This window comes from Carettochelys insculpta, chromosome 5 (assembly GCF_033958435.1).
Source record: "Carettochelys insculpta isolate YL-2023 chromosome 5, ASM3395843v1, whole genome shotgun sequence".
Classification (NCBI taxonomy): Eukaryota; Metazoa; Chordata; order Testudines; family Carettochelyidae; genus Carettochelys; species Carettochelys insculpta.
This window is the reverse complement of record NC_134141.1, coordinates 128539820-128553440: the sequence shown is the minus strand read 5'-3', so window position 1 is coordinate 128553440 and position 13621 is coordinate 128539820. Positions and strand designations below refer to the sequence as shown.

Sequence of the window (13621 nt, the reverse complement as noted above, 5' to 3'; positions counted from 1 at the left end):
TCAGCCACCAACTGGGCCCCCAAAAACGCACTCCCCACCCAGCCACCAGCCATTCCAGCCCCCCCGAAACCCACTCCCCCACCCAGAGAGCAGCCAGGCCCCCTGAAACCTGCTCCCCACCCAGAGACCAGCTGGGCCCTCAAAAACCTGCTCCCCACTCAGTCATCAGCCGTTCCAGCCCCCCAAAACCCGCTCCCCACCCAGGCACCAGCCGGGCCCCCCAACACCTGCTCCCCATGCAGATCCAGGCAGGCCTTGCAAGTGCCCCGTGACCTGCCTGGCATGTCACTGCTGTGCCCTGCCCTGCCCTGGCGTCCCTGCCTGCGGGTGCCCTGGGCTGGCAGGGACGGGGTTAAGGCCGTGTGCATGCAGCCAGCCTCCCACACACGCTGTTTACACGCTGCCTGGCTTGGCTGTGCGGCAAGCGTGGGGTGTGGCCCGCACCCCTCAGACTGGGCTGGCTCCCTGCACCTGCCCATGCGTCACCGCGCCAGCTGGGTCCCAGGACGGGGGGAGAGGGGGACCTCGCCTGCATGGCGCCCAACGAGAAGCAACCCCAGAGCCACCCCTGGGTCCTGGGGCTCCAGCCCCCTCCCCATGTGTCGAGACCAGTCCCCAGCGGGCAGCAGCAGGGGACGGGCAGAGCCCCGGGATGGGAGGGACGGGCAGGGCCCCTGTGGGCTCGGAGCGCAAGGAGACGCTTGCCCCCAGCGCTGGCACCGTGCCCAGGAATCTGGCACATTCCCCAGAGCTGAGCTCAGCCAGGCAGGCACAGGCTCCCCTGCTCTGGGTGACAGGCGGCTCCCGCCTGCGCCCCACAGAGCTGCTCCTTTGGGACACCCGCCTGGCACCCGCAGCTCCCCTGCAGCCTGGCACCCTGCCGGTGCCCCCATACTGGCTGCTGGCTCTACTTGGTACATCCCTGAGACCCCGGTCCAGGCCCCTGGCGCTCGCTGGCCCCAATCCACCCTCCCACCGTCTGGGTCCCCTCCCCAGGCCCCTGGCGCTCGCTGGCCCCGATCCACTCACCCACCCCACCGCCCGGGTCCCCTCCCCAGGCCCCTGGTGCTCGCTGGCCCCAATCCACCCTCCCACCCCACTGCCCGGGTCCCCTCCCCAGGCCCTCACTGGCCCTGATCCATGCCCCCCACCGCCACCAACAGGTCCCCTCCCCAGGTCCCTGGCACTCGCTGGCCCCAATCCACCCTCCCACCGTCTGGGTCCCCTCCCCAGGCCCTTGGCGCTCGCTGGCCCCAATCCACCCTCCCACCGTCTGGGTCCCCTCCCCAGGCCCTTGGCGCTCGCTGGCCCCGATCCACCCTCCCACCGTCTGGGTCCCCTCCCCAGGCCCTTGGCGCTCGCTGGCCCCAATCCACCCTCCCACCGTCTGGGTCCCCTCCCCAGGCCCCTGGCGCTCGCTGGCCCCGATCCACTCACCCACCCCACCGCCCGGGTCCCCTCCCCAGGCCCCTGGTGCTCGCTGGCCCCAATCCACCCTCCCACCCCACTGCCCGGGTCCCCTCCCCAGGCCCTCACTGGCCCTGATCCATGCCCCCCACCGCCACCAACAGGTCCCCTCCCCAGGTCCCTGGCACTCGCTGGCCCCAGTCCATGCCCCCCCACCCCAACACCAGCTGGGTCCCCTCTCCAGGCCCCTGGGAGCTGAGCTGCCTTAGCCGCAGACGTAAGAAATGACTAAGGAGCGTGGCAATCAGAGCCAGCAGACGGCACCGCCCATCACCCAGCTGCAGAGGAAGCGCCCCTCTCCCCGCCCCGGCCTCGACAGAGCCCACAGCCTGTACCAGCGTGGCACAGAGGGGCTGGGGGCCAGGCTTTGCTCTGGGCTGCTCCTGCAAGCCAGAGTCCTGCCCTCAGGGTGCAGGGAGACCTGCTCCAGCAGCGGGGAACAGAGCGTGGCTGGATGCTGCAGGGAGACCTTCCTGGCTCACGTTTCCATCTTCGGGCATAGCGCTGCCCAGGGGCCTGTTGGTGCTGCAGCTCCACGCTCCTCGCGGCTTGCTGGGCTCCCGGTCAGCCTCTCCAGGCTCTGACCTTCAGCGCCTCCCAGGGAACTGCCAGGCTTTGGGGGTTGGGTTTCCTCTGGCTGCCACATAGCACGCAGCTGTTAGTTGAGAATGGGCTGTGGCTGAGAACGACCTCCCAGCATGCACGGCTCCTGGCTCCCCGGACACCTGATGTGCTTAGGCCTGAGGGCCAGTCTACACGATGGGCACCTCACCGACAGGAGCTACAAAGCCATTCAGGCTGTGTCAACGCGACACCAGCAACCAGTCTAACAAATGGACATAAGGAGAACAGGATGGGGAGCAGCAATGGGGGCAAACAGAATTGCAACTGATGTAGATGAGAAGCCATGCGGAGTAGGAAACTGATAAGGGAAGCTAAAGAGATCACAGAAAACGCCATGGCTGACTGGGCCCAAGACAAAACAGGGAAGTTTTGAAGGTGTGTCAGGAATAAAAGAAATCCTACCGAGGCCATAGGCCCATTAGAGGGAAATGGCAAAGCTGTTCTCAATGACCCAGAAAATGCAGAAGCATTTTTTTAAAATTCTGTTCTGCATTTGGAAAGAAGCAGGGTAATGAAGTGGTATCACATGCAGAAGAACTTTCCAGCCCTGTAGCAACTAGCAATGTTAGACAACATATAGGATAAACATTTTTAATCAGCAGGTCTCCATAAGTTGCACCCAAGAGTCCTACAAGAGATGGCTGAGGGCATAGCTGGCTAGCTGCGGATAAGGGAATACCGGGGGAAATCTGGAACACCAGAAGAAAATGTGCTAATGTGTCAATATTTGAAAAGGTCAAGGGTGGTGCGGGTAAGACTAGGCTGGTGAGCCTGACACCAGCCCTGGACAAAACAGCCGAAAAGCTGATCTGGGTTCAACTGGCAAAGGAATGAACAGAATACAATGAACACCTCAGCTTGGTTTTATGGAAAACAGGCCTTGTCCAACAGCCTGAGCCCAGTCTATAAGAGAGTCCCCACTGAGCTAACCAAGGGACCTGCAGAAGGAACGGCCTGGGGCGAGGTGCCGGACATTCTGGTTGCAGACGAGCACTGGATATTATCCTGGGATCATGGGCTGCGCTGGACAAGTACTGACTGACTGGCGGCTCTGAAAAAGAGGGCCCGGATGGGGAGTCGCTGAACTGGGACGTTCCTAAGGGCGTCCTGCCAGGACTGGCACTACACCTGACACTAGACACTGGAAGAGGTGGCCTGGCCACGTGGCTAGATTAGGGGAACAGTGCACTGGGCTGGGTCTCAGGGGACCTAGGCTCTAAGTCGCTTACCTGCCCCACGCCTCAGTTTCCCCGGCTATAAAAGAGGGGACTGATCCTGGCCTCCCTTATGAAGTGCTCCGAGAGCTATTGATGAGACAGTCGGGGTTATTACTGTCACCGATGCCCTGGGGCGATCTGGGGAGGGAGGGCAGCCCAACGGGCGGTACAACTAGCAGCGAGGACAGGGGCTCACTCGCTACCTGGGCCCATTCAAACAAACAGCAGTGTGGAAAGGGAGCCAGGGCCAGCAGAGGAGCAACTGAACGAGAGGTACCAGCACCACGGCGCACGCGACCCAAGGCCGGATCAGAGGGGAGCAGCCGGCTGCCGTGGCGCACGCGACCCAAGGCCGGATCAGAGGGGAGCAGCCGGCTGCCGTGGCGCACGCGACCCAAGGCCGGATCAGAGGGGAGCAGCCGGCTGCCGTGGCGCACGCGACCCAAGGCCGGATCAGAGGGGAGCAGCCGGCTGCCGTGGCCAGCCTCACGTTCCAAACAGACGGCCAACGCCGAGGGACAGAGACGAGCCACCGACGTCACTCTGGCGCTGCAGCCAACGACAAGCAACGACTTCGGGAGCGGCAACCTGAGGCCCAAGTAACACGCACATGGGAAAGAAGACCCAAGTGCGCTCGGGAGGCTGGTAACGGCCACACAGGAGCCCTCCTGCAGGCAGCTTTGGCCAAGCCAGAGATGGGGCCCAGCACCGGGGAGCGGATGAGATCCCCCAGCTGCGCCTGCAGCAGGTCAGCCCCTCCTGCCTCCCACAGCAGCACACAGCACGCTCTCCGACCCCACTGGCACTGCCAGGAACCAGGCACGCGGCGCACGTCTGTTGCCACGCTGGCACGGTGTGGGGAACTCTCCAGCGCAGACAAGCTCTGCTGTGCCAGGGGCTCCCCGTGGCCAGGGCAGCAGCACTGGGAGGTGGGACCGTCCCATGGCCTGCTGAGCAGATGGGGGAGCAGGGGGCGTGTTCCGCCAGCTGGCAGGAGAGCCCTTATTGGGTTTTAGGATGAGCCGGCAAAACATGGTTGCAAGCGCCGTCCTGGGTTTGCACCAAACCTTGTGCCAAGGGGCCCAAGCGAGGTGTCTACAGAAAGCTGGGGACTGGCTGAGAGTGTCTGCGCTGCTCCCATGTTAGTGTCGTGTTTCTCTGCAGAGTTACAAGCATCAGCTCTGGGTTGAAATGTTCGTTTCGGGAAGAACCGCTGCGGACTTGGGGAGGTCGATTTCCATAACCTCCCACCTCTGTGAGCAAAGACCCGGGCTGTGGCACAGGGAAGCTGGGGTGACTTCGCGCTGGCCAGCGAGGCTACGGCGCTCGGTGTGACGGGTCGGCGCCTGTAGCGGAGGCCCCCAGTGCGGGCTGGCAGTAGCCCTGTCTGAGCAATTTGCTCTGATTTGGTCCTGTCAGCTGTGCCCAGAACACCTCCCATATTATCGGAGCAACGCTCCCTGCGTGGCCAACACCCACCTGGCCGTAGCCTGCCGTGGCCAGCCCAGTCTCCTGGTGACAGCTGCCAACCCCTTGCTGGGCCCTTGGAGAGGAGCAGGGTCCGGGGGTTCCCATCTCTGACAGCACCTCCAGTGGGCAGCAGGCCAGCCTCAGCCCCAGCCCCTGCAAGCCAGGCCCAGCAGCCAAGGCCACGGCAGGGCCAAGGAGCCATCAAGGGGCTCTCCCCAGCATGCAGCATGTGAGCTCTGCAGGCCCCAGGCTGATCCACACCCCCAGCACATGCTGTCACGCTGAGCAGCACCCACAAGCTTGACTCAGCTCTGCTCCCTCAGTAAAGTCCCAGGGACAAAGATGCATGGGGGGGCAGAGGGTGTCACCAGCCCCAGGCCCTGGGAGCAGGTTTAACGCCCTGCTCCTTACGCTGCCAAACAACCCTGGCGCTGGGGCACACCCACAGGCCTCTGCCAAGGGAGAGGTAGAGAAGGAGCCTCCCTCCCCAGCAGCCCCACCCCACACCAGCCACCACCAAAACAAGCAGCACCCTGCAGTGGGGAGACAGGCTGCAGCCCACGCACCCCCAGCAGGCACGACTACAGCCCCATGGCTGCTGGTGTCATGGACCACCCAGGTAGTCCACGCACCCCCAGCAGGCACGACTACAGCCCCATGGCTGCTGGTGTCATGGACCACCCAGGTAGTCCACGCACCCGCAGCAGGCACGACTACAGCCCCATGGCTGCTGGTGTCATGGACCACCCAGGTAGTCCACGCACCCGCAGCAGGCACGACTACAGCCCCATGGCTGCTGGTGTCATGGACCACCCAGGTAGTCCACGCACCCGCAGCAGGCACGACTACAGCCCCATGGCTGCTGGTGTCATGGACCACCCAGGTAGTCCACGCACCCGCAGCAGGCACGACTACAGCCCCATGGCTGCTGGTGTCATGGACCACCCAGGTAGTCCACGCACCCGCAGCAGGCACGACTACAGCCCCATGGCTGCTGGTGTCATGGACCACCCAGGTAGTCCACGCACCCCCAGCAGGCACGACTACAGCCCCATGGCTGCTGGCGTGATGGACCACCCAGGTAGTCCACGCACCCCCAGCAGGCACGACTACAGCCCCATGGCTCCTGGGATGGTGGGCCACTCCCACAGCCCACGCACCCGCAGTAGGCACGACCCTGCTCCCATGGTCATGGACCAGCCCTGCAGCCCATGGCAGGCACGACACAGGCCCTGTGGTCCCTGGAACCAGCTCCCTGCGTGCCAGCCCACAGGCCACGTTGCACACACACCACCAGAGCCAGGGTCAGCACGATATCAGCGCTGCTTCCGCAGGCCCGGCAATGCCACCCCCTCTCCCAGCCGGCGCGCAGAAGGGCCGGTCCTCACAGCTCCATGCTCAGCAGCAGGTGGGACCGATCTCATGTTCCACCCAGCACCCCACCCAGACAGCCCTGGCCCGCAGCAGCACCCACTGAGCCACCCCACTGAGGTGCAAGGACTTTGCTCATCCCTGCCCTGCCCCACAGCAGTCCAAGGGACCACGCTCCTCTCGGCCCCACAGGCTTTACTCACACCCAAGAGCACCCCCAGTTTCCAGCCTGGACACCCCCCACCCACACCCTCAGCACAACCCTGTACCTTCACCCACAGCTGCAGCCAGTGCGCTGGAGCCTGGCGCAGGGCCCTCAAATCAGCGCACAGCAGCCCCTCTGCCCTGGGAGCCCTCACATGCACATGGCATCTTGGCAAAGGAGGGGATGGGAAGCGCCTGGCCTGGGAGCGCGAGAGCTGGGGTCAGGACACCCCAGCTAGCACGGCCCAACCCCCAATGCCCAGGCCCCACAGGGCCTAACAGCCCCCGCAGCCTTATCAAGGGCAGGTGGCCAGAGGAGCTAGAGGGCTGGTGCCTGGCCTGTCCCACCAGAGCCCAGAGGTGGGGTACGCTGGCTCCAGAACGGACCGCTGCTCTCACTGGCCCCTCCAGCTGCCCGGCGGAGCAGCGTGTGAGCCGGTCCCTGAGCCAGGGACTCCAGGGTGGGGTGGGGGAGGGGAATGCCATGTCCTGGAGCCGAGAAGCAGGTTCGGGGCTCCCCTGGCCAAGCCGGCCTGTCTTGTGAGCTGCACATCCGGCCCCAAGCCGCCCCCACAGCCCAGAGAGAAGCAAGAGCCTGGGGGCAGCTATGCCAAGGCCCTGGAGGAATTGTTCCAGCCACAGCCCAATGGCTAGCGCCCCTTCCAGCACCCTGCCCCCTATCGTCTAGGCCCTGGCCGGCAGCCCAGAGGAACCGCTCTGACAGGCCGCAGAGCCAGCCCCAGCCAGGGGCACTGCACCGGCACAGGCACCTGCCACAGGGCAACCACAGGACCGGGACACCAGCCCCTAGCCCCCAGGGAGGCCACACAGCACACAGACGCCGACCCCTCCGAGCCACCATCCCCGCAGGGCCTTCCCCAGGTCCCCACGCTGGCCCCGTCCCTTTGACACACCCACCTCAGGAACCCACCACGCACGCCACCCACAGCACCAAGCCCTCCTCCGACCTACCAGGGGCTCTGTCCCACACAACCTGCCCGCAGGTGCCCAGGTACATCCCACACTGCCTGTGGCCAGGTGCGCAGCCCCAACTGCCCTGTCCATCCCACACCCCCAGTCCCAGCTCGCCCACACCGCGCTGCCCAGCCCCAACTGCCCCGTCCATCCCACACGCCCAGTCCCAGCGCACCCACACCGCGCTGCCCAGCCCCAACTGCCCCGTCCATCCCACACCCCCAGTCCCAGCACACCCACACCGCACTGCCCAGCCCCAACTGCCCCGTCCATCCCACACCCCCAGTCCCAGCGCACCCACACCGCACTGCCCAGCCCCAACTGCCCCGTCCATCCCACACCCCCAGTCCCAGCTCGCCCACACCGTGCTGCCCAGCCCCAACTGCCCCGTCCATCCCACACCGCCAGTCCCAGCTCGCCCACACCGCGCTGCCCAGCCCCAACTGCCCCGTCCATCCCACACCCCCAGTCCCAGCACACCCACACCGCACTGCCCAGCCCCAACTGCCCCGTCCATCCCACACCCCCAGTCCCAGCTCGCCCACACCGCGCTGCCCAGCCCCAACTGCCCCGTCCATCCCACACCCCCAGTCCCAGCTCGCCCACACCGCGCTGCCCAGCCCATCCCACACCGCGCTGCCCAGCCCCAACTGCCCCGTCCATCCCACACCGCCAGTCCCAGCTCGCCCACACCGCGCTGCCCAGCCCCAACTGCCCCGTCCATCCCACACCCCCAGTCCCAGCGCACCCACACCGTGCTGCCCAGCCCCAACTGCCCCGTCCATCCCACACCCCCAGTCCCAGCACACCCACACCGCACTGCCCAGCCCCAACTGCCCCGTCCATCCCACACCCCCAGTCCCAGCGCACCCACACCGCACTGCCCAGCCCCAACTGCCCCGTCCATCCCACACCCCCAGTCCCAGCTCGCCCACACCGTGCTGCCCAGCCCCAACTGCCCCGTCCATCCCACACCCCCAGTCCCAGCACGCCCACACCGCGCTGCCCAGCCCCAACTGCCCCGTCCATCCCACACCGCCAGTCCCAGCACGCCCACACTGCACTGCCCATCCCATCCCACACCGCGCTGCCCAGCCCCAACTGCCCCATCCATCCCACACCCCCAGTCCCAGCGCACCCACACCGCGCTGCCCAGCCCCAACTGCCCCGTCCATCCCACACCGCCAGTCCCAGCTCGCCCACACCGTGCTGCCCAGCCCCAACTGCCCCGTCCATCCCACACCGCCAGTCCCAGCACGCCCACACCGTGCTGCCCAGCCCCAACTGCCCCGTCCATCCCACACCCCCAGGCCCAGCTCGCCCACACCGCGCTGCCCAGCCCCAACTGCCCCGTCCATCCCACACCGCCAGTCCCAGCACGCCCACACTGCACTGCCCAGCCCATCCCACACCCCCAGTCCCAGCTCGCCCACACCGCGCTGCCCAGCCCCAACTGCCCCATCCATCCCACACCCCCAGTCCCAGCTCGCCCACACCGCGCTGCCCAGCCCCAACTGCCCCGTCCATCCCACACCCCCAGTCCCAGCTCGCCCACACCGCGCTGCCCAGCCCCAACTGCCCCGTCCACCCCACACCCCCAGTCCCAGCTCGCCCACACCGTGCTGCCCAGCCCCAACTGCCCCGTCCATCCCACACCCCCAGTCCCAGCTCGCCCACACCACGCTGCCCAGCCCCAACTGCCCCGTCCATCCCACACCCCCAGTCCCAGCTCGCCCACACCGCGCTGCCCAGCCCCAACTGCCCCGTCCATCCCACACCCCCAGTCCCAGCTCGCCCACACCGCGCTGCCCAGCCCCAACTGCCCCGTCCATCCCACACCGCCAGTCCCAGCACGCCCACACTGCACTGCCCAGCCCCAACTGCCCCGTCCATCCCACACCCCCAGGCCCAGCACGCCCACACCGCACTGCCCAGCCCCAACTGCCCCGTCCATCCCACACCGCCAGTCCCAGCACGCCCACACTGCACTGCCCAGCCCCAACTGCCCCGTCCATCCCACACCCCCAGTCCCAGCGCACCCACACCGCGCTGCCCAGCCCCAACTGCCCCGTCCATCCCACACCCCCAGTCCCAGCTCGCCCACACCGCACTGCCCAGCCCCAACTGCCCCGTCCATCCCACACCCCCAGTCCCAGCTCGCCCACACCGCGCTGCCCAGCCCCAACTGCCCCGTCCATCCCACACCCCCAGTCCCAGCTCGCCCACACCGCACTGCCCAGCCCCAACTGCCCCGTCCATCCCACACCCCCAGTCCCAGCTCGCCCACACCGCACTGCCCAGCCCCAACTGCCCCATCCATCCCACACCGCCAGTCCCAGCACGCCCACACTGCACTGCCCAGCCCATCCCACACCGCGCTGCCCAGCCCCAACTGCCCCGTCCATCCCACACCGCCAGTCCCAGCACGCCCACACTGCACTGCCCAGCCCATCCCACACCGCGCTGCCCAGCCCCAACTGCCCCGTCCATCCCACACCCCCAGTCCAGGCACGCCCACACCGCGCTGCCCAGGCCCAACTGCCCCGTCCATCCCACACCCCCAGTCCCAGCTCGCCCACACCACGCTGCCCAGCCCCAACTGCCCCGTCCATCTCACACCCCCAGTCCCAGCTCGCCCACACCGCGCTGCCCAGCCCCAAGTGCCCCATCCATCCCACACCCCCAGTCCCAGCGCACCCACACCGTGCTGCCCAGCCCCAATTGCCCCGTCCATCCCACACCCCCAGTCCCAGCTCGCCCACACCGCGCTGCCCAGCCCCAACTGCCCCGTCCATCCCACACCCCCAGTCCCAGCTCGCCCACACCGTGCTGCCCAGCCCCAACTGCCCCGTCCATCCCACACCCCCAGTCCCAGCTCGCCCACACCGCTCTGCCCAGCCCCAACTGCCCCGTCCATCCCACACCCCCAGTCCCAGCTCGCCCACACCGCGCTGCCCAGCCCCAAGTGCCCCATCCATCCCACACCTGCAGTCCCAGCATGCCCACACCGCACTGCCCAGCCCCAACTGCCCCATCCATCCCACACCGCCAGTCCCAGCACGCCCACACTGCACTGCCCAGCCCATCCCACACCGCGCTGCCCAGCCCCAACTGCCCCGTCCATCCCACACCCCCAGTCCAGGCACGCCCACACCACGCTGCCCAGGCCCAACTGCCCCGTCCATCCCACACCCCCAGTCCCAGCACGCCCACACTGCACTGCCCACCCCCAACTGCCCCGTCCATCCCACACCCCTAGTCCAGGCACGCCCACACCGCGCTGCCCAGCCCCAACTGCCCCGTCCATCCCACACCCCCAGTCCAGGCACGCCCACACCGCGCTGCCCAGCCCCAACTGCCCCATCCATCCCACACCGCCAGTCCCAGCACACCCACACTGCACTGCCCCGTCCATCCCACACCCCCAGTCCCAGCACGCCCACACTGCACTGCCCACCCCCAACTGCCCCGTCCATCCCACACCCCTAGTCCAGGCACGCCCACACCGCGCTGCCCAGCCCCAACTGCCCCGTCCATCCCACACCCCCAGTCCAGGCACGCCCACACCGCGCTGCCCAGCCCCAACTGCCCCGTCCATCCCACACCGCCAGTCCCAGCGCACCCACACCGCGCTGCCCAGCCCCAACTGCCCCGTCCATCCCACACCGCCAGTCCCAGTGCACCCACACTGCGCTGCCCAGCCCCAACTGCCCTGTCCATCCCACACCGCCAGTCCCAGCGCACCCACACTGCGCTGCCCAGCCCCAACTGCCCCATCCATCCCACACCGCCAGTCCCAGCACGCCCACACCGCGCTGCCCAGCCCCAACTGCCCCGTCCATCCCACACCGCCAGTCCCAGCACGCCCACACTGCACTGCCCAGCCCATCCCACACCGCGCTGCCCAGCCCCAACTGCCCCGTCCACCCCACACCCCCAGTCCCAGCTCGCCCACACCGCGCTGCCCAGCCCCAACTGCCCCGTCCATCCCACACCGCCAGTCCCAGCTCGCCCACACCGCGCTGCCCAGCCCCAACTGCCCCGTCCATCCCACACCGCCAGTCCCAGCGCACCCACACCGCGCTGCCCAGCCCCAAGTGCCCCATCCATCCCACACCCCCAGTCCCAGCTCACCCACACCGCGCTGCCCAGCCCCAAGTGCCCCATCCATCCCACACCGCCAGTCCCAGCTCGCCCACACCGCGCTGCCCAGCCCCAAGTGCCCCATCCATCCCACACCCCCAGTCCCAGCGCACCCACACCGCGCTGCCCAGCCCCAACTGCCCCATCCATCCCACACCCCCAGTCCCAGCTCGCCCACACCGTGCTGCCCAGCCCCAACTGCCCCGTCCATCCCACACCCCCAGGCCCAGCACACCCACGCCGCGCTGCCCAGCCCCAACTGCCCCGTCCATCCCACACCGCCAGTCCCAGCACACCCACGCCGCGCTGCCCAGCCCCGGGCCCCCGCCCCAGGCCCGTCCGCACCTTGAAGACCTCGGAGAAGAAGCCGGCCCCGATCTTCTCGCAGTAGAAGTCGTCCAGACGGGCCAGTGTGGAGACGGCGCTGCGCAGGGCCCGGTAGGAGGAGGGCCGGAGGCGCCCACAGCCCGGCCAGGCGCCCGGGGGCTCCCCGTCCGCCTCCTCCAGCCAGCCCCGCCGCAGGGAGCGCCCGGGCCGCCAGGCCAGCTGCTCCCAGTCCATGTCGGGCGCGCTGAGCGCCCCCAGCGCCATTCACATCCTGCCCGGCCCGGCCGGCCCCCCGCAGCGCAGCGGGACCCAGCGCCCGGCCCGGGCGGCGCCCGCAGGGGCCCGGCCTCAGGCTCAGGGGCGGGGGGTCATGCCCGGGGCGAGGCGGCCCCCGCGCAATGGCCGGAGGGGTGGGGGGGCGCAGCGGGGCCGGGGCTCGCCAGGGGCCCGTCTCCGCCTCGCTGCGGCTCGGAGCGCGGCCCGGGGAGCGGAGCGGAGCGGGGAGGCGGGGCGGGGCGGGGCGAGCCCTTAACGCCTTGGCTGCCGGCTCGCAGCCCGGCCCGGCGCGGCGCACCCCTGGCGCTGGTGGCCCGGAGCCCGCGGGGGCCGGGAAGGGGCCGTGGAGCTGCAGCTCCCGGGCGCTACGGGCGCACCAGCCCCCCTCGGCGGCCCGTCAGCCCCGCGCCCCCGCCAGGGCTGGCGCCACGGCCGACGTGCTCGGCGCTGCAGCTTGCAAAGGCTCCAGGCGCTGGCACACGGCGCCTGCGTGGCCCTGAGCCGGGCGGCAGCTGAGCTCGGTGCCTCCGATAGGGCCGCTCAGCGCCCGGCTGTGCTCCTGGGGGACGGGCCATGCGCCCGGCACGGCAGGCTGGGGGGGGCAGGGCACTGACCCCAGTGTGAGCCGGCGGGTGCTGTGGCTGGGAAGTGGGGCCGGAGTCCGGGCTGCTGAAGGGCTCCAGTCCAAGGGGGAGGGGCCGGGACTCCTGGGTTCCATCCGCAGCCCGGGGAGGGGCGGAGGGTCCCGTGGTCAGAGCCAGGATTGCTGCGTTCTAGGCCCAGCTCTGCCGCTGACTCAGCAGGTGCCCTTGAGCAGGGCCACGGGAGCCTCAGTTTCCCCCTGCGGTGACAGTGCCCCTCTGGGTGCCGGGAAGTGCGAACGCGGGTGAGGGCAAGCGGAGTGTGTGCCTGGGTGGCGCCTGCACGTCCTGCCCCATGCGGGCTGACAGCTCCGGCACGGCCGGGACAGCCAGCAGTACCTTAGCTGGGCTGGCAGTGTGAGGGCAGGCGCCCTCCAGGGCAAGGAGCTGCCAGGAGCCCTGCTCACCCAGGTAGCCAGCCTGAGACCCCAGCTGTGTCACCGCCACCGCAGCCCTGAGCCTCCAGCCGTGGCCCCGGCCACCAGAGCCTGTGTTACCCGTGCTGCTGCCATGCGGGAGGGGAGACTCCCTCCCCAGGGACACACTCCGGCAGCTCTGCAGGGTTAGATGCTGGAGACACCCCATGGCCCTGCCAGAGCTACTTGGCCTGAGCACCTGGCCCCAGCACCACAGGGCTGTCCCTCCCAGGAGACAGCCCCCCCTGCCCAGCCGTGCCTCCCGGATGGGATTGCCGGCTCCTGCCACCCCAGTGGGGCTGATTTCACAGCCCATTGAGCTGTGAGTGACGCCAGAGCTCTGCAGATGGCCCCTGCAGGATTTAGGGCCTGTCCCTTGCCCAGCGCCCTCCTCTCCTCTGCCACCTCCCGGCTGCTGCCAGCTCAGACTCCAGCTAAAGGTCTCGAAACTGGCACTCTGAGCAGCATGCGATGGGAGGTTCCTGGGGTG

General features: G+C 68.5%; 1 protein-coding gene across 2 annotated transcripts in view; it reads right to left on the bottom strand.

Moving 5' to 3' along the window:
* Window positions 1-12287, bottom strand: part of TESK1 (testis associated actin remodelling kinase 1) — a 35233-nt gene extending 22946 nt beyond the window's left edge. Inside the window, exon 1 of one of the 2 annotated variants that reach the window (XM_074995903.1) lies at window positions 11817-12287. In XM_074995903.1, the coding sequence (XP_074852004.1) occupies window positions 11817-12062 (246 nt within the window). In that variant the 5' untranslated portion in view covers window positions 12063-12287. Of the gene's footprint in view, window positions 1-1949; window positions 2095-11816 lie in introns of those variants that run through there. The other variant, XM_074995904.1, reaches the window with a different exon arrangement.
* Between the last annotated feature and the right edge of the window lie 1334 nt (window positions 12288-13621).